Consider the following 23,410-nt stretch of genomic DNA (forward strand, 5'->3'; position numbering starts at 1 on the left):
ATAGACAGAGCTAAGGTGGTGCTGCATAGGCTGAGGTGAAACGTGCCGGATGATGGGAGTAGTAGTGAGAGAAGAATAGAGATGCTGGGTGGACTTAGAGTACTTGCGGTATGAATCTTGACTTGATGAAGAGATGAATAACAGGAACGACACCCAGATGAGAAGATACTCCAGGCACTTGAGCAGACGGACAGCCAGGATCTGTTACAGCAGAGCACCAGGTCCACTCTTCTGAAGGTGAAGAGAGACACAAACACACAACCTCCTTGCTTGGGAGCAGGGGCCGGAACTCAATAGAAAGGGGAAGTCACATGGTACTCCTGGCCAAAGCTCGACGGCCATTGGAGGAACCAAGGTTACAGGGCATGGTCACGTGATCCTCAGCCTTTGCATACCACTACACAGAGTTAAACACATATACAATATACATGAGCCTGAGAGTAATAGGGACTATATAGTCACAGTCCTTTTCAAAAGAGGCACTCTACTCTGAGGCTATCTCTGTGACCTTTTGCTTACTCAGAGGAGGAACATACACGAATAACCTTGATACTACTGGAATATAATACTAGAAATAAGTGCAATACTGACATAAGTGCAATGACAACCTGTTGATACCACATAATTGGACAAAAGTGCTTTAGGAAGGAATGGGTTAACTGTCTCTGCTAGGTAGAGTCTCTTTTAGGCAATTGAAACCATCGTCCATGTAAAAGGCTCTGGGACAGGCACTAGAGAACAGTTTTGTAATGGTGAGTGTCCATCCGCTCATGGCTGGTTAGTACAGGAAACTTGGTCAGGAGGACCAGGCACGAACCTTAAACGTTGTATAGCAAAACTTAGAACATCAACAGTCAAACAAAAAAACAGTTTAAGCACTTATTGGAAAGAGGCAGGAGGAACCTCATTAGGCCCCTTCTCTTTCTTCTGCTTCTTCTTCTCCCACGGATAATAGAAGCGTGGAGGGCCTGATGCAGAAGCATCGCTGGGGCCAGTAGTGACCACAATGCTAGGCGTTACCGTGATGAGAGGGGAAAGGATGGGAGCCACGTGGTATGTCACGGAGGTGGTCGAGCAGGCAGCTTTAGCCACATCAGCAGAGGCAGCAGAGCAGACTGCGGTGGTAGTGGACTCCGCAGCTCTGGAGGTAGCTTTTAGGGAGCCTAGGGGCTTGAAATCGTGCCAGTCCTCGTCCCAATCTTCAGAAGGAGTTGGCAGAAAGGGCCTCTGTACAGCCTTTGTAGGCCAGGTAACGGCAGCCCCCAGGGACCTTTTTGGGCTCCCACCAGGGTGTACTCCACGATTTCCCTGGGGGTGAGATTATTCAGATAGGCCGACTGGTACTCCCTCATGACAGCCCGGCGATTGACAAGCACCAGCAGGCCAGTATAAGAGTCCATCACTAAGCCGCAGTAGCGAAATTTGATGGGGCCAGGGGGGGCGGCCGCCCCCGGGCCCACTCTGGCAGGAGCCCACTGTGATCTCCAGAGATTTTTGACGCCGCTGCCCGCCGCCGCCCGCCATCGCCCGCGTACGGCCTTAGCACACCGCTGCGGGTACGTGCGCCGCCCTGGCCCGCCCACCTATCAATCACCTCTGGTGCCACGCTGTTCCGTCTCCCGCGCTCGCACCAGGTCAGTGCCGGACGGCCGCCTATGACTGCTGCTGCTGCCGCCCCCATTATAATGTGATGCCGATGCCCGCCGCCGCCCGCCATCACCTGCCATCGGATGGGTGAGTGCAGTGAGTGAACTGTGGTTGTGTACGGCCTCAGCGCACCGCTGCTGGTACGTGCACCGCCCTGGCCCGCCCATCTGTCAATCACCTCTGGCGCCGCGCTGTTCCGTCTCCCGCGCTCGCACCAGGTCAGTGTCGGACGGCCGCCTATGACTGCTGCTGCTGCACACAGGGACAGACAACCCAGCTGGTAAACAGGTGAAGGCTGACCTGGACATGTGGAAAACAGGGGGGGGGGGGAGGTACTGGACATGTGGAAACAGGGGGAGCTGGACATGTGGAAAACTGGGGGAGCTGGACATGTGGAAAACTGGGGGAGCTGGACATGTGGAAACTGGGGGAGCTGGACATGTGGAAACTGGGGGAGCTGGACATGTGGAAAACTAGGGGAACTGGACATGTGGAAAACTGGGGGAGCTGGACATGTGGAAACAGGGGGAGCTGGACATGTGGAAACAGGGGGAGCTGGACATGTGGAAAACTGGGGGAGCTGGACATGTGGAAAACTGGGGGAGCTGGACATGTAGAAAACTGGGGGAGCTGGACATGTGGAAAACTGGGGGAGTTGGACATGTGGAAACAGGGGGAGCTGGACATGTGGAAACAGAAGGAGCTGGACTTGTGGAAACAGGGGGAGCTGGACATGTGGAAAACTGGGGGAGCTGGACATGTGGAAACAGGGGGAGCTGGACATGTGGGAAACTGGAGGAGCTGGACATGTGGAAACAAAGGGAGCTGGACATGTGGAAACAGGGGGAGCTGGACATGTGGAAAACTGGGGGAGCTGGACATGTGGAAACAGAGGGAGCTGGACATGTGGAAACAGAGGGAGCTGGTGACAGTACAGTTCCGGGCACTGAAAGCTGGCACAACACAGTCTGTATCCTGTTTGTGACGCCAAAACTGCGATGCCCTGACCCATGAGGGTCACTTCGCAGTGCAGGTGTTGTGAGCGGGCAGGAACCGGGGCAGCTGCAGGGTATAGGCTTGTCACAGTATAGGGCCTGAGGATGGCACAGCTGAGGGACCGATCTGCAGATACTGCGGTAGAATTGCTACTGGGCATGCGATTCTTCGCTGTACCTAGCCAGAGCACCAGTAAAAGGACACCAATGCCAGGGTTCAGTAACAGCGGTGGTTACACTTTTATTGTAACTGAGGTAACTGGTAGCAACAGTCTCTTCCGGATGCAACCGGGTATATAGCAGACTTATATAGACAGAGCTAAGGTGGTGCTGCATAGGCTGAGGTGAAACGTGCCGGATGATGGGAGTAGTAGTGAGAGAAGAATAGAGATGCTGGGTGGATTTAGAGTACTTGCGGTATGAATCTTGACTTGATGAAGAGATGAATAACAGGAACGACACCCAGATGAGAAGATACTCCAGGCACTTGAGCAGACGGACAGCCAGGATCTGTTACAGCAGAGCACCAGGTCCACTCTTCTGAAGGTGAAGAGAGACACAAACACACAACCTCCTTGCTTGCCGATAACACTGATCAATGCTATGCCTATGGCATAGCAATCATCAGTGTAGAAATCAAACTAGTGTATGTACAAGTCCCCCAAAGGGACTTCAAATGTGTAAAAAAAAAAAAGTTAAAAACACTAACACACTACCCCAAAAACCCTCCCCCAATAAAAGTTGAAATAACCCCCCTATCCCATTATATAAATAAAACATAAAAAATAAATAAATAGATAAACATATAATATACCGTAGCGTGCGTAATTGTCCACTCTATTAAAATATAACAATCGTCATTGCGACCGGTAAACGGCATACACGAAAAGAGGGAAAAAAGTGCGCGGATTACTGATTTTATGTTACATTATATATTTTAAAAAATCAATAAAAAGTGATCAAAACGTCCGATCTTCACAAATATGGTATTAATAAAAACTAGAGATCATGGCGGAAAAAATGACACCCCATACAGCCCTGTAGTTGAAAAAATAAAACTGTTATAAGTGTCACAATAGGCCCATTTTATTAATATTTAATTGCCAAAAAAAAGGATTTCATAAAAAAAAATATATATAACATTAGAGAATCTGTGTAACCTGCATACGGTTGTGTTCGGACTGACCTATAGAGTAATAGTATCATGTCGCTTTTACCATATAGTGCATTACGTAGACACAGGAACCCCCCAAACGTTACCATATTGCATTCTTTTTTACGATTTCACCAATTTATATCTTCATAAATAATATATTTGGGATTCCATCATACATGTTATGGTAAAATTAATGACGCCATTACACAGTACAACTATTCCTGTAACAAACAAGCACTTACGTGGCCCTGTAGATAGAAAACTGAGAGTGCTAGAGCTCTTAGAAGGGGAGGAGGGAAAAACGAAAACACTAAGATAAAAATTTGCGCGGTCCACTGGGTCATTTTGGGCCTGGTCCTCAAAGGGTTAAGAAGTTGATGTAGCTGTAAATTAACTCTTTGTTGTCCTGTTTTGGTTCCTTATCTCCCTCCACCCCTCCTCTCTCCATAGAGAACAATGAAGACAGGCATTTTTTGGATAATAAACACAATTACAAAGTTTCTTAAAATCGCCTGTACTAATGAAAACCCCACTGCATACCTATTCCTCCACTCAGCTGAGAAGTGGCTACCATTGTATCCAGACTACATGAATCAGCCGCAGCTGCACAGTCTCCATTGCTAGTCTGACAATGTATCAGTGTGCAGTACAGGCTGTTCAGATGCAGAACATAGACTCCATACAATTGTTTCCACTTCTCAACTGAGAGAGTAACTAGCCATGTACAGATTTGCAGCTTGTAAAAGTAAACATGACATTCCAGACATGATTAAAAAATAAATACTATACAATGTGACTAGATCTGACATTTGTCATCCACAACCTAGCTCCCTTTACTAGAGATGAGCGAGTAGTGAAATATTCGACTTTCGAGAATTCAAATCGAATAGGCACTGAGATTTGACTATTCGAACAAATACTCAAACCCATTATAGTCTATGGGGAAAAAATGCTTGACACTTGGAAGTCAAAGTTCGACCACTTAGAGGTCACCACGTCCCCCATGAAACCTCCCTAAACTATGCTTACACCTCCGGAATGATACTGGGACATTAGGGGGAGCATGCCTGGGTGCACACAACACCCCAAAATTACAGTATAATGCCACTCTCCGCAGCTGCGAAGGAAAAATATTTGCGAACACTTTACAGCAATGTTCACACATTTCGTTCATATTTCTTGCGCAGCGTTACATACATGATTCCAATGTGCGTCTGTAGAGCGTCATGTTATTCACGCGTATCACGCATCATGCTGTACGAACGTTACTGGAACAGTATGTATGACGTGCCTTTTACTAGGCTACTGGCACAATAGGTATAAGGTTAACGTGCCCTTAGTGGGCTAAACCAGGGACACAATAAGTCACTTGTACACACAGGGTACTGGAATGAATACAGCTGCTGCTGCTGCTGTTATATCATCTATTTCTTAGCACTGAGAAGTGTTTTGGATGCAGACTCCAGAGATGACTTTTTCGCTGGATCTTAGCCCTGAAAAGGACTTTTGGGTTCAGTAGTAATCCTGTCTAACCAAAACGCTATTAAAACCTACAGTATGTCTCCCTGCTCGAAGAACTCTCCCTGACTAGGTTGAAAGCGCATCTGCGGTCGCGAGGCTGAAGTCAAGTCTTATATTTGAGGTCATGTGGTTCAGCCATCCAATGAGGGTAGACATCGTTTTCGCGCTGCGTGCGTACTCCCTGGGTCCCTCACGGCCTCCCTGCATGGTGATTGGATTAAAAAAGCGCCAAGTGCGATGAGAGGGCTTTGGAATGTTTGCCACGTATTCGACACACTACTCAATTGTATTCGAATCTGTTCACCAAACCTGCCCCCCCCCCACACCCCCGCTGTAACTATGGCAGCACTAGCATGGTGTATATAGTACAGGATAGTTATTGTCATGATGCCCTGATTTGTGCAAAATTGCCGTAAAAAAGCAGTGATTGTTTGCAAATCATGGCAGAACTGTATGCAGGGACAATACACCACTGAAAGTATCATTTTTTTAGGTGGTCATGGGCCCCCCAGGAGCTCAGGGTCCCGGGCTACAGCCCAAAAAGGACCTATTGTAATCCGCTACTGGCACCAACCAGGTTATATGAAAGTATTTGTTTATTGCTTGTACTGGTATATTTGCTTTAAAGGGGTTATCGAAATATGAAAATGCTCCCATACCTAGCTGGTCTTACTCACCAAGTCCCCCTGAGTATTTTGAGCCGTCTCTTGTCTTTCTGCTGCTGCCATTCCTGAGCTACAAGTTTTTCTAAAAGCCAATCTATAACCAAAATGGTGCCGGCCAGGAAACTACATTTCCCATCATGCATCTTCCTGATTGATCCATTGGTGTACTCACCCCCTTAGCTTTCTTTCCTGCCCACTGCTGTCATTACTGTTGCACAGTAAACACAGGAAAAAATTTTTTTACTGATTTTTCATCACATCACCCCAATATGTATTCCATACTAGCTGATGATGTAGCAGACCTAACATGCCCATGGTGCAGCTATGTGCTGCATAACAGGTATCTCTTTACAGGAGGGGTAGTGTAGGTTTAGATCTCTGCTTGCTGACTGTGTATAAAAACATTCTAGTTCCATCCAGACTCTAAGAACATCCATAACACTTACAATATACAGAGCGGAGACAAACAAGACAGGTATATATCCCTGCATTCACTGACAGCAAGCAGAGATAGAACTATAACGTTTTATATCATACAAACCTAGGCTCAGGGACACATGTAATTCTATGGAAGCAGCACATTCACAAGCAGTGATCAGGTACATGGAGATGATGTCTCCTGGGGGTCGGGTTACCAAGTCAATAGACAGCTAACCCAGCCCCCAGAGAGAAAATCACATGTCCTTTGTCTACAAAGGGAGGGGGGAGAGGGAGCTCAGCGTTGTCAGAGTGGACACAGATTTTAGACTTTCAGAGTGGGTAAGTATAAGGAAAAAAAACAGGGAAAGGGTACAAGATAGGTTATACGTTTATATTAGACATAGGGTGGTATTGGGAAGGGGGATTGTTTAGAAGATTGTTTTTGCTACCTGGATAACCCCTTTAAGGGCCCAACAAATGTGTAGGAATCTTGCCCAAACATTTACATTTGTTAATAAAATACATTGCAACTAGTTCCAATACATTGATTTACAACAACAAAAATAACGCACCAAAATTGGTAATTGGAATAAATGAAACATTGAAGGACAAGTGCCATGAAAAACTTTTTCCCAGTAATTGAAGCACATTACAAAGTTATATAACTCTGTAATATGCTTCAATCACCTATCTGCCTCCCTTCCCTGTCTTTTCCCCCCTGCCAGAAAGTGGCAGAAATTAGCAATTTACTTCTATAAAAAAAAAAAATTAATTCAAGTCTTCCAGTACTTATTAGCTGCTGTATGTCCTGCAGGAAGTGGTATCCTTTCCAGTCTGAAGAGCAGGAGAGGTTTTTTTATGGGAATTTGCTACTGCTCTGGACAGTTCCTGACATGGACAGAGGTGGCAACAGAGAGCACTTTGTCAGACTGGAAAGAATACACCACTTCCTGCAGGACATACAGCAGCTTATACGTTCTGGAGGACTTGAGATTTTTTTTTTTAATAGAAGTAAATTACAAATCTCTGGCATCGGTTATTTTTAAAGAACTATTTTTTGGGTGAACAACCCCTATAAGGTTTCTTTACCTGTTCCTCTGTGCCTGAGCATTGTTGGATCACTGTGTTCCTGAGCAAACATTTGTTCATGGGTTTGTTGTTCTATTCCTGAACCATGCCTGTTGCTCAAATTACCCCTGCTTGCTTCACCTTTCTGTACCGCCTGCCTCTCCCGTTGCCGACTTAGACTGTCTGACCTGCCTCAATGACCATGCAGCTGTCTCATCCATGGTACTGTACTATTGTCTAGGTAATTACATCCTGCACTAAGGGCCCTATTCCACCGGACGATTATCGTTAGCATAATCGTTAACGATTAACGATCTCAAACGACCGCTATTGCGAAAGACCTGAAAACGTTCACTCATTTCCATGGAACGATAATTGTTACTTATGATCGTAATTGCGATCGTTTCTTCTTCCGTATTTCTTCGCTATTGCGTTCGTATCTATTGCGAACGACCGAACGATGTCTTATTCAATGCGAACGATTTGCAAACGTTTTGCGAACGAGCAACGATAAAAATAGGTCCAGGTCTTATAAAGCGATCAACGATTTCTCGTTCGGTCGTTAATCGTTACTGCATTTCAACCGAACGATTATCGTTTAGATTCGAACGATTTAACGATAATCTGAACGATAATCGTCCGGTGGAATAGGGCCCTTAGCCTCTTCTCCCTGGTGAGGCCCAAGGCCAAACTGGTTTCAGTATCACAGCAGGTCCACATCTGCTGCCTGTTACAATGAGGTTACAATTGGGCTATGTCTTGTCGTGATGGTGTATTTTGATGTCACATTTGGGTGTTATGACATTGGGAATGTGAGTGGGAATTTTAATGCCATGGGGAGGGAGGTAATGTCAAACCTGGCCTCATGAAAATGTTTGGTGAAGGGAGTTGTTTTTTTTTTTTTTTTTTAAACAATTAGTCATTCCCTTTTCTTTATATACATACATATATTATATATAATTATATACACACACACACACACATATTATATATATATATATATATATATATATATATATATATATATATATATATATATATATATATATATATATATATATATAATTATATATATATATTATATAAAAAATAGCCAAACCTAAGGGTCCATTTACACAGAAAGATTATCTGACAGATTATCTGCCAAAGCCAGAAACAGACTCTGAACAGGGATCAGGTCATAAACAAAAGACTGAAATTTCTCCTCTTTTCAAATCCATTCCTGGCTTTGGCTTCAAATCTTTGGCAGATAATCTATCAGATAATCTTTTGTGTAAATGGACCCTTAAATGTAAGAAATAATTAACAACAAAGACCAATATATTACAATATCATTTAATCTTAATACATTTAGAAGATTACAGTCCAGATGGCCAAGACCTGGATATTGAATCTTGTCACCTAGCTGCAGGCAAAAAAAGAAAAAAAAAAAAAAAAATATGTGCAATTATTTCAGATCTGAAATCAAGGTTCAGCAACAGTGGTGCTCACATTTATAAATTCTTACTCGTGTAAAAAAAAAAAAAGTCCAACTAGGTTTAATCTTGCGATAGAGAAGCCAGAATGTGCAACCCACTGGTCATATTCAGGAAAGATGGTGTGTGATCACTATGGCAAATTCTTGATCCAGTTTGGCCCAGTAGTGGACAACTGCAGAATTTCACGACTGGTTGTAATTGGAGCTTTGGCTTCCATTTGGTCCTTGTTCCCCTTCACTGGGAAAGAAAAAAAAAATAAAATAAAAATAAAAAAACATATTAGAATACATGTCTGTATAGAGTTTAGAGATGAGAGTTTAAAAAAAAGAAAAAGCATATAAAAAAAATGTTGCAAATGATCATCAGAAACTGTTTCACATCTGTCAGTCCTGAAGAGAAGGCACACAGTGTACGAATCACAAGAACTTTTCCCACTTCAGAGAGAAGACCCCCACACTGGTAGGACCCCAATAAATCCACCAACAACGTTCAGCAATATATACAGAGTGTGATATGGGATAGTGGTCACGCCACTGAGTACCTTTATCTATTCTATGGTGGACGTTTCAGAGGACTGACTCCTCCTTCCTCATACTGTTCATAAAGAAAGAGGAGTCAATCCTCCGAAATGTCCGCAGGAGAGCCGGAAGGTTTGGACGTTGGGAAAACGTGTCACCCTGTGAAGGTTTTGTGTACGATGCACCCTGAAATAAACTTTCCTTGCATTGATGAATTGCGAGTATGCGTGTTCTCTAAAGAGGAGCGACACCATAGACTGGACTACAGCTGCTAGAGAAAGTGCACAGCCACCTTTCTGTTAAAGCCTAATGGTGCGTTAGAGATTTATCTGACAGATTGCTGAAGCCAAAGCCAGGAACGGATTTGAAAAAGAGGAGAAATCTCAGTCTTTTCTTTACGACCTGTTCCCTGTTTATATTCTGTTCCTGGCTTTGGCTTCAAAGATCTGTCAGATAAATCTCTCTGTGTAAACGCACCATAAGAAACAACCCTTATTTCTCCCAATATGTGGAACCTCCATCTATTGGGCATTCATAACATATCATACATTTCATGTAAAATATTAGAATCACAAAATAGTAGTTCTGGAAAACAACCCTAGTTTACAAACACTATAGCTGTAATGTAGGCAACAGCTTTTATCAGTAATCTTAATTTACCTGTTAGGTGGTGGCTTTGGTTTTGGCATTTTGCCAAGAATGGCCGCCATTTCTTTCCGCTCATCAAAATTTTTCCACTGTTCATAAAGCTTTAGAATAACTCTGATAATTTCTAAGATCTGTCAGGGGTAAAAATAAAATGGATAAACCAGAATTCTGAATGGGCAACCATGCAACAGACTTACAAAAAAAAATAAATAAATAAAATAATGCAGGAATAATAATATACACCTTTTCCATGTCTACGGAGAGTTCTGCAAACCATTGGCGTGCATCTTTCTGCTGAACAACACATGCCACGTGCAGGCAGGCTGGAAGAGAGTGGGCACTTTTATAACATATAACAATATACCAAGTGTGTTACATGTCACAGAAACATAGAAGATTGTCGGCAGAAAAAACAAAACAAAAAACAAGACACCTGGTCCATCTCCATCTAGTCTCCCCTATATAGTTTTCTATGGTTTATCTTCATCCCGGACATGTTTAAATTCATTTACTGTACATTTACCAACATCTGCTGGAAGTTTGTTCCCAGCATCTACTACTCCTGCAGTAAAGTATTGTATTAAAAAAAAATAATAATAATTCTGAATCTTATTTAGGCCTTCAAAATATTTAGGGCACAAACTCATTGGGCGGATCCACAGTGAGACTCTCTGCAAATCCCAGCCCTGTACCCACTATGGGCAGACAAACTCGCAGCAGGATGCACATATACGGCTGGGAGGTTAACAGGGCTGCGGACAAACTCGCAATGGGATGTGCATACTGCTGTGAGTTTGTCTGCCCATAGAAAGTACAGGGCAGGGATCCGCAGTGAGTCTCGCTGTGGATCTGCCCAGTGAGTTTGTACTCTTAAAAGGTTTTGATCATGTCCCCCTTTTCCTTCATACACACTTTAAAAAAAAAAAAAAAAAAAAAAAATTACAAAGTTACATAACTTAACTAATGTAATCTACCCTCCTCCCACCCCCCGAATACCCCTTTAAGCATCATACAAAAGCAAGATTACATAATAAATACAGTAAAGACAGTGGCCCTTAAACTTACCAAGAGCAATCATAAAAGGAGGATACAGCAGGCAAAGATCTGTCCTGTATGTGTCATTTACTATTCTCCTGGAGTAACAAAATAGATAAATGAACAACAATCTGCTAACACTATCATATTCAATATGTATCAATCAATATAAACCCAAAGAAAGTAAATAAGCAAAGAAAAACGACATATTATATTGAGGCAGACACTTAAAGGGGTTGTCCAGCGAAAATCTTTTTCTTTCAAATCAACTGGTGTCAGAAAGTTATATAGAATTGTAATTTACGCTTAATAAAAATTCTCAAGTCTTCCCATACTTATCAGCTGCTGTATGTCCTGCAGGAAGTGTTGTTTTATTTTCAGTCTGACACAGTGCTCTCTGCTGCTATCTCTGGCCGAGACAGGAACTCTGTATTGGTTTTCTATGAATCCCCATAGAAAACCTCTCCTGCTCTGGACAGTTCCTGTCTCGACCAGAGATGTCAGCAGAGAGCACTGTGTCAGACTGAAAGTAAAACATTTCCTGCAGGACATACAGCAGCTGATCAGTATGGGAAGACTTGAGATTTTATAATGTAAAATGTAAATGTCAAATCTATATAACTTTTAGACACCAGTTAATTTGAAAGTAAAAGATTTTCACTGGATAACCCCTTTAATACATGGAAAGGATAGGAATCCTAGCATTAGTTGACCAATATTTCGAGCCTAAATTAAAAGGCCTATCCGGCCAAATAAAAAAAACAAACAAAACAAAACTGGGCAGCAGGGGGAAGGGGGGCTGACAATTGAAACAAGGACCAATCACCCGTGCTGCCACTCCAAGTTTTCCACTGGTCTTTTCTATTCCCCAGTTTTGTGACAGCATGACACCACAGGAGCTGTCCCACATCAGTCACCGATTGGCTGAGCAACAACTACATGGATGGGGAATAGAGGAGAAAAGAAGCTTTGATGCAGCATCTGCGCTGGAGCGGGATGGGTGAGTGGCCCCTGTTTTATTATGTTTATAGCACCCCCCACTAACCAGCATGGACATAATCGTTAAACTACTCCATACATTACATCTTACTCATTACTCATCCCCACCCTGACTACAACTAAAAAAATAAGACCCAAGGGTCTGTTCACAAAAAGTAAAATTGGCGGAATTTCGCTGAGAAATCAGGCCGGTCTCAGTGTTGAAGAGTGTGTCTATGGGAGGGCTCGCATGCCTTGTACTTTCCACGGCTCTCCGCTCAGAGAACGGACATGGAGAGCGGAGGAAGAGGAGGCGCGAGCCCTCCCATAGACTCACTGTTCGACAGGGGGTATTCTGTGGTGAAGAGCTCTGCTAAAGTAATTCTGCCAATTTTGCTCAGTGTGAACAAGCACTTACTGAGATGCAGCATGAAATGTCAGTGGAACACATACAGACTTACTAGAAGTAGTAACTATGTAGCATTACCATGCTAGGGGGAGCAGCATGTCTTCTTGTCCCATATCTTGCACATATTGTAACAATGGTCTGTAGGGGTGATAAACTATCAAGCAACAATCCTGTAAACAAATGAGTAACAAAACGATAAGGGGCATAAAAAAAAACAAACAAAACCTTCTATTACTAAAAGGGATTTTTCCATCTGACAAAGTTATCCACAGGGTAGAAGATAACTAGCTGATCGTGTTGTGGGGTCCAGCTGCTTTGGCCCCCTCTATGATATTGGGAACTAAGCCCCAGTCAGCATGCACAACCTGCCACTCCATTCATTCTCTATAGGAGCTGCCAGAAACAAACAAACACTGCCGCTCCATTCTAATGGGAGACTGGAATCTCCGTTCTTATGATGACAGGGGGGCCAGCAGTTGGGTCCCCAAAGATCAGCTAGTTATCTCCTATCCTGTGGCTAGGGGATAACTTTCTCAGGTGGTAAAACCCTTTTAAATTACAAGTCAGTACCCAGTGTATATAACTTAAATTCACCACAGCTACATCTATTTTTTTAAGGTTGTAAAGAAGAGAAGAGAGAGAGGTTGAACCACTTACCATTAGTTCTAGTAGATAGAATTCACATTCCAGTATCTAAAAGAGTACAAATGAAAATTAGAAATGTCATTCCCACTTCTTCAATATGCTATACAGTGGTCTCTCAACATACAATATTTATTGGTTGCAGGACGACCATTGTATGTTGAGACCAAAACTCTATAGAAAACTGGTAATTGGTTCTAAATCCCCCAAAATGAGAAAAAAAAATAATATGAAAATTTAAAGGAAAATGAGCATCTAACTAATATGGATACAGCAAGTCCTTACATACAACAGTCAGAAAGAGCTACAAGAGACTCTAAATGTCTTTCTATGTAGGGGACTGGAGCATTTTCAGGGTTTTGTACAGATCAAACAGGGTCCCAGAAAAATATAATGAAGCCGCCCTTACCTGGTGCCCAAAGGAGCAACTCATTCTGGCACAGGTAAAGAGCAGCACAGGATATGTAGTATCACACTATACTCTGGAGAGGAGATACTAGACACACAGCAGTACAGGACATGTAGTATCACACTGTACTGTAGGGAGGAGATACTAGACATACACAGCAGTACAGGACATGTAGTATCACACTATACTCTGGATAGGAGATACTAGACACACAGGTGTACAGGACATGTAGTATCACACTGTACTGTAGGGAGGAGATACTAGTCACACACAGCAGTACAGGACATATAGTATCACACTGTACTGTAGGGAGGAGATACTAGACACACAGCAGTACAGGACATGTAGTATCACACTGTACTGTAGGGAGGAGATACTAGACATACACAGCAGTACAGGACATGTAGTATCACACTGTACTGTAGAGAGGAGATACTAGACACACAGCAGTGAAGGCACCTTACTAACCTTACTAACACTGGGGCTTTACCAGTAAAATGGCCACTTTCACTGGTCGATCAGCTAGTTTTTGTACATGTTCCGCAGATCCGGACTGTCTGTAGTATTGTATGTTATGTCTGGTCTCAAGTTACGATGGTCCAGAAAGGAACAATGTATGTTGAAAATATTGTATCTTGAGGCCATTGTAAGTTGAGGGATCACTGTATTGGGGCATATGGAGGTTACAGGGGCTATATATGAGCCATAGTGGACTAAAGCAAAAAGCAGCCGCATGAACAGGGACTGCATGCAAGAGTTATTTCTCATCTCTACTTTTACTGCTCTGGATCTCACATCTCTCTCTCATATAATTCACACATATGACTGTAGACATATAAAACAGCAAAATCAACAAGGCTTTTTCAGGCTGAAATGTCTGATAACGCACAATAGGCCATTAGTTGCTGAGCATTAGGGTACTATTACATGGAACGATAATCGGCTGAATTGGCCTGATTCGGCCGATTATCGCTCCGTGTAATAAATGCAACGATCAGCCGATGACAATGATCATCGGCTGATTGTTGATATAGGTTAGACCCTATTTTCGTCTGGCGCCGACCGCTGCGTGTAATAGCGGTGCGTGGCCGGCGACTAACGATATACATTACCTATCCACGTTCCAGGGCTGCTCCTGCCGTCCGCTTCTCCCGGGGTCCCGCGCGCGCTCTAGCTTCACAGAGGCCTGTCAGCTGATTGGCTGAGCGGCCTACCAGCTGACAGGCCGCTGTGAAGCTAGAGCGCGCGCGGGACCCCGGGAGAAGCGGACGGCAGGAGCAGCCCTGGAACGTGGATGGGTAATGTATGCCAGTTTAGCAAGGGCTGCAAGGATATCGGTAACAATGTCCTTGCAGCTCTTGTCAAACGATTATCGGGCCGTGTAATAGGCCCAGTAAACGAGCAACGATCTAGCAGATCGCTGCTCGTTTACAGGTATTATCGGGCCCTGCTCGGCCCGTGTAATACCACCCTAAGTGTTCTGACCCCATGGCAATCAGCTATTCAAGTGAAATGCTGCTACAGCTCATGCACAATAGACAGGGTTCCCTTGGTTGTGTGGGTTGGTTTACTGCAGTTTAGTTTCTATTCACTTCAAAGAGAGCTGAGCTGCAGTAACTTGGCACCACCACTATTCAATGATTACCATTTAATATTATGGATGCATTCACATGAAGCAGATTTTCTGCAACCGATTTTACACAATGATTGGCTTTGGTGCACAAACACTGCATTTTTTGCTGCATATGATCTGCACCAGATCGGCAGCAAATCCACAGCATGTGAACATGCCCTTAGATCAGTTGCAGAAAATGTGCAGAGTTTCTGCAAGAAAACAGATAAATGTATTTAAAATCAGTTGCAGATTAGATGCAGAAAATGTGCAGCAGATCTGCAGCGTGTGAATGTACCCTTAGGGTCTATGCACACTAAAACAGAAGTGTGATGTTTAAGAAAAAAAAAAAAAAAAAAAAAAAAAGGTTTCTGCCCACTTAGTACTTGTAGATGGGATATAGGCTCTACTTATAGCAGGTCATCCTTGTATCTGGGTGTGAATAAATGTACATCAGGCTAATTCTATGCTCAGAGAATAATGTGAAAATATGATTATCTACTTACATGATTCATCCTGTATGGAAACTCTTTAGGAAATGCATAAGAAAACCTAGTTTTTACTGAAAAAGAAGGATATGTTTATTGATAGGAAGAATTACTGATATGCACCAACAGTACTGTGAACCTCAGGGGTATAAAAATCCTATACATTTGTTATTTGCTCATGATGTTTGTGACAGCAGCATAGTAACCCCTCACTCTTCGTTCTTTTCAGACACTTGTGGTCCAGATAATTAGTGGAAAAAACACCAGGAACTGCAGGGCTGTCTAAGCTATGGTCCCTGCTCCTCTGCTCTGATCCAGAGGTGTTGCACATACAGCGCTACTGATACAAAGCAGATCCCCCTTCCTTCAAGTACTATATATTCCTATTAGAATATACAATACATGGGAGGAAGCTGGCTGTCAGTATTATGGTGTGCGCAGAAGCCTCTGCAAGGCAAACAGTAGAATATCAAATCAGCCATACTCCTCTCTAGCAGCGTTGGACATTTGCACATTGTACAAGCACAGTGTACGTGTGCCTGAAGCTGCTGGAATCTAAAGCCCCTATTACATGGGGCGACAGAAAAGAGCAAATAAGCGCTGTCAGCACTCGTTTGCTCCTCGTTTCCCACTCTCGGCTACTGCTGCTATTGAGGGCAGCGGCAGCAAGTGGGTAAGTGGGGGGGGGGGGGGGGGGGGGGGGGGGGGGAGGGGGACGCTGCCCAGGTGATCGCTAGATCGTACGGGCAGCCCATAGCAAATCGCAGCGGTCTGCTGCCCCCGCTCCTATTCACTTACTACTGCATCAAGGCTTCGCTTCCTGGATAACATGGTGATGTCACTTCCTGGATAACATGGTGATGTCATGACCAGACTCCCAGAGCTGTGCGGGCTGTGGCTGCTGGAGAGGATGATGGCAGAGGGACACTGAGGGACACAGGGCACTGGAGGGACACTGAGCATCCCCCTGCCATCATCCTCTCCAGCAGCCACAGCCCGCACAGCTCTGGGAGTCAGGCCGTGACGTCACCGTGTTATCCAGGAAGTGAAGCCTTGATGCAGTAGTAAGTGAAGGGAAAAAAGCACTTTATGTGCATCTCTTGTAATAAGTGTATATTGGTGATTTGTATAACTTTTGGGGTGCAATATAATATTTTTATAAAAAAATTTGCTGGATTCTTTAAAATTAAAAAGGGGTACTCCGGCCCTGCAGTATAATCTGTGTACGTCCGGGGAGGGGGTTGAAATAGACTTACCTCCCTGGTTCCAGCAGCGGCTCCCGGATCGCGCCGCCCCATACCCCCGTCCACTTCCTGGTTAGAGCTGCGGCTTGAGACGTGACGTCTCAAGGCAGCTCAACCATTCAGCGGTTGTAGCGGAGTCCCGCCTCGGCCGCTGAATGACTAAGCTGCCTTAATATGTCATGACTCATGCCGCAGCTCTAACCAGGAAGCGGCCGCGGGAACCGGGGAGGTAAGTCACCGCCGGCTTCTATTTCAACCCCCTCCCCTGCCGTACACAGATTATACTGCAGGGCCGGAGTACCCCTTTAAGCCAAATGGGCCGTCTGTGTTAGTCACAGACTCACAGGTTCTCAGCCAGGACTAAAGCTGCTCATGGGCTCCCATACCCCCTATTAAGGGGGTTGTACACCAAAAAAAATTTTCTTTCAAATCAACTGCTGCCATAAAGTGCCAGAGATTTATAATTTACTTCTATTAAAAAAATCTCAAGCCTTCCAGTACTTATCAGCTGCTGTATGCCCAACAGGAAGTTGTATTATTTCCAGTCTGGAGAGCAGGAGAGGTTTTCTATGGGGATTTGCTGCTGCTCTGGACAGTTCCTGACATGGACAGAGGAGGAAACAGAGAGCACTGTGTCAGACAGGAAAGAAAACACCACTTCCTGCAGGACACACAGCAGCTGACAAGTACTGGAAGACTTAAGATTTTTTAATAGAAGTGAATTACAAATCTCTGGCACTTTATGGCACCAGTTGATTTGAAAGAAAAAAAAAAATTGGTGAACAACCCCTTTAATTCTTCCCTAGACAATTCCTTTTCTGATCACCCCAGAATACTTACATACAGAAGTAGCAGCAGAGATTAACCTTGTGTTTGAAACAACACCAAATTCCTGGAACAGAAAATAAAACATTACTAGGAACAAGCTCAATGACTTCAGCTTGAGAAATCTTCAAATGAAGATGGTAACTAAAGAGCATACACTACGAATGCATGCCTGTTTTGTTTGTTTTTTTACTTGCCTTACCTCTACTTTGGATGCCAAAAAGACACAAGTTGGTGCCATTAATACAGGATCTATACTTTTTAAAGAATACCTGGGAAAGAAAGGATAAAAGCTTAGAAAACTTAACAGGAAGAGAAGTAATGTGGGTGACAGTAGTCACATATCACACTGAATCAATGTTTTCATGTATACATTATGTAAGCAAAATTAATTGGGCAAACAGAGGAGGCGGCATTAGTACCTGCTGCCTGATCTGGAGAGGGTGGGGACCCTGTGGCTCTGCATATATTGTGTAGTAGATGTACATGCCCGGGGGAAGAGCAGGGGGTACCGTATTTTCCGGCGTATAAGACGACTTCTTAGAAGTCAGGGGTCGTCTTAGACGCTGGGTATGGTCACCCCATATGGTGGGGGGGCTCAAAAATGGCCACATTCCCACCATATGGGGCGACCACAATAAAAACAAACAGTTTACTCACCTGGGGCTGTTCCCGGCCTCCGCGCGGGGGCCAGGAGGTGCACCGAGGCCAGGAACAGGCCCCAGGTGAGTTAACTGTTTGTTTGTTTTTTTATTTAGCTGCAGTTAACTGCGGTCAGGCAAGGGTTAAAATTTTCCGGCGAACCCCTGACAATCTTCTTGAAAGTCAGGGGTCGTCTTATACGCCGGAAAATACAGCATATAAAAGCTTAGCTGTGATTGTTTGCGATGGGAAAATTACACTAGAATAGGTCTTTATAAACCTCAGACTGAGGTCTCTATTACATGGGACAATTATTGTGCGAAAAATCGTTTTATCGTTCAAATTTAAACGATCATTTAGAGAGCATTCAGTCGATCGTAAAATTCTCACAATCGTTTGTGCGTCATTGATCGCATCTTGAGCTGAACCTAAAATCATTATTAGTTCGCTAATCATTCAGTGTAATTCCACATGTTCGTTCATTTGCTGAGATCAGAAATGAGTAAACACTCATAGTAACGATCATAACTAACGACTATTGTACTGTGCAATATAGTGAACGGTTTCAGGTAGCTCCCGTGTGCGATAGTTTAGCGTTAAAAAATTGTTTTGTCTAATAGGACCCTAAATGTCTATGGTCACTTTAAGACAAGATTATGTTCTGCTACAATAAAAGACACAAGAAGCAAACAAATAACAAAAAGCAGAACGAAGAGCAACTCAACTTACCGAGCATAGAACCTTTTAAAGTAAACAGTGGCGGTGGCTATGACTTGCTGTCGTAATTTAAGGTGTTCCCCTAAAGCTTGAATGACTGTAAATAAACATATAGGTTTTAAAATAAGTAAATTAAAAAAAAAATTATATATATATTTTTTTATTGGAGGCAGAGAGAGAACATTACATTCACATTACAGTGGGTAATTTCACATTTGTATAATGTTAGAAAAAGACATCCTAATAACCAATATAAATAACTCAATAAATGGAAAGCGTACCTATAATTTTAGGTGGTCATGTGCACAAGTAGAAAACCAATATTACTGTCCCTCAAATAACTCAGATGCCAGTCTTCGGGTGGTATTACACAGGCCGCTGGGGGCCCGATAATACCTGTAAACGAGCACGATCTGCTAGATCGTCGCTCGTTTACTGGACCTATTACACGGTTGTTAAACGGTTTAATGGTTTGGTAATCGTTAAACAAGGGCTGCAGGGACATCGTTACTGATGTCCTTGTAGCCCTTGCTTAACTATATACATTACCTATCCACGTTCCAGGGCTGCTGCTGCAATCTTCTCCACTGGTCCCGACTTCAGAGTGGCCTGTCAGCTGACAGGACGCTCAGCCAATTACAGGCCGGGACCGCCGCGGCCTGTGATTGGTGAAGAGCGTGCAGGACTCGGGGAGAAGACCGCAGCAGCAGCCCTGGAACGTGGAAAGGTAATGTATATAGTCAGTCGCCGGCCGCGCACCGCTATTACACATAGCGGTGTGCGGTCGGCGCCCGACGAAAATAGGTCAGAACCTATATCAATGATCAGCCGATGATCGTTGTCATCGGCTGATCGTTGTATTTATTACATGGAGCGATAATCGGACGATTCGGACGATTATCGTTCCGTGTAATAGGGCCCTTAGGTTAAAGGGGTTATCCAGCGCTACAATAACATGGCCACTTTTCCCCCTCTCTTGTCTCCAGTTCAGGTGTAGTTTGCAATTAAGCTCCATTTACTTCAATGGAACGGAGTTTGAAGCCACACACAATCTAGATATAAGAGAGGGGGAAAAGTGGCCATGTTTTGTAGCACTGGATAACCCCTTTAAAAGGAGCAACAAATTTACTGCTTGCTTCTCTTAATAAATTTGTCCCATCACATCTCTTGTGCATGGTCCATGCACCAAACACTGGGGTAAGTTATAAGAAGTCTGCAGCATACTGTATATAGTGTGTGTTACCAGGATATGAGCCAGTGAATCCTGCTGCCTAGAAAACATGGATACAGCCCTAGGAGACCTAACGCTGTATTCTGCCCTCTCACAGGCACCTTAGGCACCATTCAGATTGCTATTTTAGGTCTACATCAGGCTGTCCATCACCACAATATCAAAAAAGGATGGCGACGTACAGCCTGGCATGTTGCTGATGGGCCTATAGACTGGAAAGAACCCTGAGACTATGGCTAGACGATTTTCTAAATGTTTTTGCTTTCTGTAAATGACTCAAAAATATGGTCGACCTGTAAAAAAAAAAAAAAACAGGTATTCTCCTGTCCCAGGGTATGTTCACACTGAAATTTCAAGTGGAGGTCGCACACAAGAGTCCACTTGAAGTTCCTCCTGCCCCATGGACTCAATATTCTCAAGCTCAATCCGCTGTTCACCCAAAGAATTGACATAAGAAAGATTAGTGGAAATGTTTACCATTTGTGAAAAATATCTGCAGCTTCCAATACTCTTCCTCACTTAGGAATTTCAAATCTTTTTGTCGTTCCTTTAATAAATCCTGTTTATCCAATATCCATTGCAAACTGGGGGGGGAAAAAAAAAAGAAAAAAAAAAATTACTAAACATCAGAAAAGCAGTAAGTTCCACCCAAAATCATTTTAGCATTAATAGCATTAATTAATAGCCCGCTCATAGCTTTCTATCTACTTTCTAAAAGTAATTAATCATGGCTACTGCACCATTTTGCTGCTTTCTAGGTGGACTGACCCCCTCTGGAGGCATTAAATCATCTAAAATGAGTCCTCTCTGACTCGCTCCTTCTTCCTGGGCCCCTCCCTTCAGAGACATGGGTCACATGTCCTTTGCTGTGGGCCAGGCTGTAAGTGCTATACCGGCCCTGGGCGGATATGTAAGTGCTCACCCAGCCCACTGCAAAGAATGAGCACATCTCTGGATTCCACGTCTCTGGTGGGAAGGAGGACAGAAGAAGGAGCACCCAGACTGCCCACACAGGACCCATGTACATCTCCCCTGCCCAGGTTCTCAATCAACCAAACTGTCCTCTCATTCCCACCATCTCATCAATCACTCCCGTTGCCCACTGTCTTAACCCCCACCCCCGTACTCTCACCCAGCAGGCACATGGGAGCCACATCATAGAGGGGCTAGGGTTTCCTCCCTCTGGGGGTGGGTTGGCCCACCTCCAGTGCTTCAGCCCGGGCCTGATGGTACATTCCCTTTAAAAAGGGGCTTTGTATTTTTTTATGCCATAGCAGAATACCCCTTTAAGTTTTTACACCAAGTTGTGTCACGAGGAGCAGTATAACTATGAAGGACCACCAACCAAAACATAGAAACAATTATATTAGCCAGAGCAGGGAGGGGGCAGCATGCTTCTGCTCGGTGTCACCTCTGTAGCATTTGAGCTTATAAAGAAAAACATGCTTTCAGTTCTCTGCCAATGTTTATCTGTCCATGTCTGCAGCCCGATACCTGGCACAGAGCTGACAGATGATTCCCTAACACAGTATCTGCCATTGACCTGCCGTTAAAGGGTGGCAGCAGAGAACGGACTGTGTCAGACTAGAAAGAATACACCACTTCCTGCAGGACATACAGCAGCTGATAAGTACTGGAAGGCTGGAGATTTTTAAATAGAAGTAAATTACAAATCTATAGAACTTTCTGACACTAGTTGATCTGAAAGAAAAACATTTTTTGCCGGAGTTCCCCTTTAATGCTACAATCTATGCCTTGACCATAGCTGTGGCAGAATAAAGCTCACATGCAGAATAGCATAGTCAGGTGACCAAGCAGTGAGCAGCAGCTGCCCCTCAGGGATGGCTCCCATAGGAAGATAAGGGCTGCTCACACCAACGCCTACACAGCCCTCTATCACAGGGAACCTGGGCTTCTCTAGCTGTTACAAAACTACAACTCCCATCATGCCTGGGCAGCCAAAGCTAAAGCTTTGGCTGTCCAGGCATGATGGGAGTTGTAGTTTTGCAACAGCTGGAAAGCACAGTTCGTCTCCCGGGCACTGCCCACAAAGGAGGCCCGAGCTCCCGCACTAGGACTCCCGGCACTTACTAGTGAGAGCTCTGCCAGAAGTTCCCCGCCATGAACACGAAACCAGGAGCAAAGCACCAAAGCAGAGAGCGCCGGTCGTGACGTCACTGCAGGGGTCAGGCCGCCGTTCTGCGCCGACTGTAAACAGTCAAGAGCTGCTGCAAATGAATCCAGGAAGAGAGCCGGCGTGCAACCTGCAAAAGCCGCCGGCCGGAAACAGAATCACCTAGGAACCAATGTGTTAGGAGAGGTTTCCACCCCTTATAAATCATAGTCCTTGCTGCTTCGTGTTTCAGTTTCTTATATCCTCGAAGTATATACAGTGTCATCATACTGAACTGTCTCCTTCATCAGTGTGATGGCAGAATTAGAAAACTTTCTAGTATTTGTTTTTTTTTATAGAAATTTATTAATACATCTGTATCTGTTACAAACAACAAGGACAAATACAATTGACTCAGTTTCCCCGACTTTTACCCGAACATCAAGCTGTCTGCTCACAACCATTTTCTTTTTTCTTAGGGGTGCCACAACCAGCTTAAAGGCGTACTCCATAGAACTTTTTTTTTTCTTTCAAATCAACTCGTGTCAGAAAGTTATATGGGTTTGTAATTTCCTTCTATTTTAAAATCTCAAGTCTTCCCATACTTATCAGCTGCTGTATGCCCTACAGGACATGGTGTATCATTTGTCTGGCACAGTGCTCTCTGCTGCCACCTCTGTCAGGAACTGTCCAGAGCAGGAGAGTTTTTTTTTATTTATTTTTTTATTTGCTGCTGCTCTGGACAGTTCCTAACATGGACAGAGGTGGCAGCAGAGAGCACTGTGTCAGACTGGAAAGAATACACCACTTCCTGCAGGACATACAGCAGCTGGTAAGTACTGGAAGGCTGGGGATTTTTAAGTAGAAGTAAATTATAAATATAAACAGGCACATTATACATAATCCTTTGCGACTGTCCAAATAGCAGCATACTCCACTGTGATGTCAC

The 23,410-nt window shown here is 44.0% G+C and overlaps 1 protein-coding gene across 2 annotated transcripts; it reads right to left on the reverse strand.

Moving 5' to 3' along the window:
• Positions 1-8,791: 8,791 nt before the first annotated feature.
• CCNC (cyclin C) lies at positions 8,792-22,607 on the reverse strand. Of its 2 annotated transcripts, none has more exons than XM_069973603.1 (12): positions 22,440-22,607; positions 20,826-20,932; positions 19,130-19,214; positions 17,961-18,030; positions 17,774-17,825; positions 15,708-15,763; positions 13,196-13,231; positions 12,617-12,708; positions 11,182-11,249; positions 10,360-10,439; positions 10,129-10,247; positions 8,792-9,187 (listed from the first exon to the last, which is right to left on the reverse strand). In XM_069973603.1, the coding sequence occupies exons 1-12, from the start codon at positions 22,469-22,471 to the stop codon at positions 9,133-9,135; spliced, it is 852 nt and encodes a 283-aa protein (XP_069829704.1). In that variant the 5' UTR covers positions 22,472-22,607; the 3' UTR covers positions 8,792-9,132. The 2 variants fall into 2 exon arrangements, with proteins under 2 accessions (XP_069829704.1, XP_069829705.1); XM_069973604.1 differs by lacking the exon at positions 22,440-22,607 and adding an exon at positions 22,135-22,197.
• Positions 22,608-23,410: the final 803 nt, after the last annotated feature.

Source organism: Dendropsophus ebraccatus, chromosome 6 (genome assembly GCF_027789765.1).
Source record: "Dendropsophus ebraccatus isolate aDenEbr1 chromosome 6, aDenEbr1.pat, whole genome shotgun sequence".
NCBI classification, from domain to species: domain Eukaryota; kingdom Metazoa; phylum Chordata; class Amphibia; order Anura; family Hylidae; genus Dendropsophus; species Dendropsophus ebraccatus.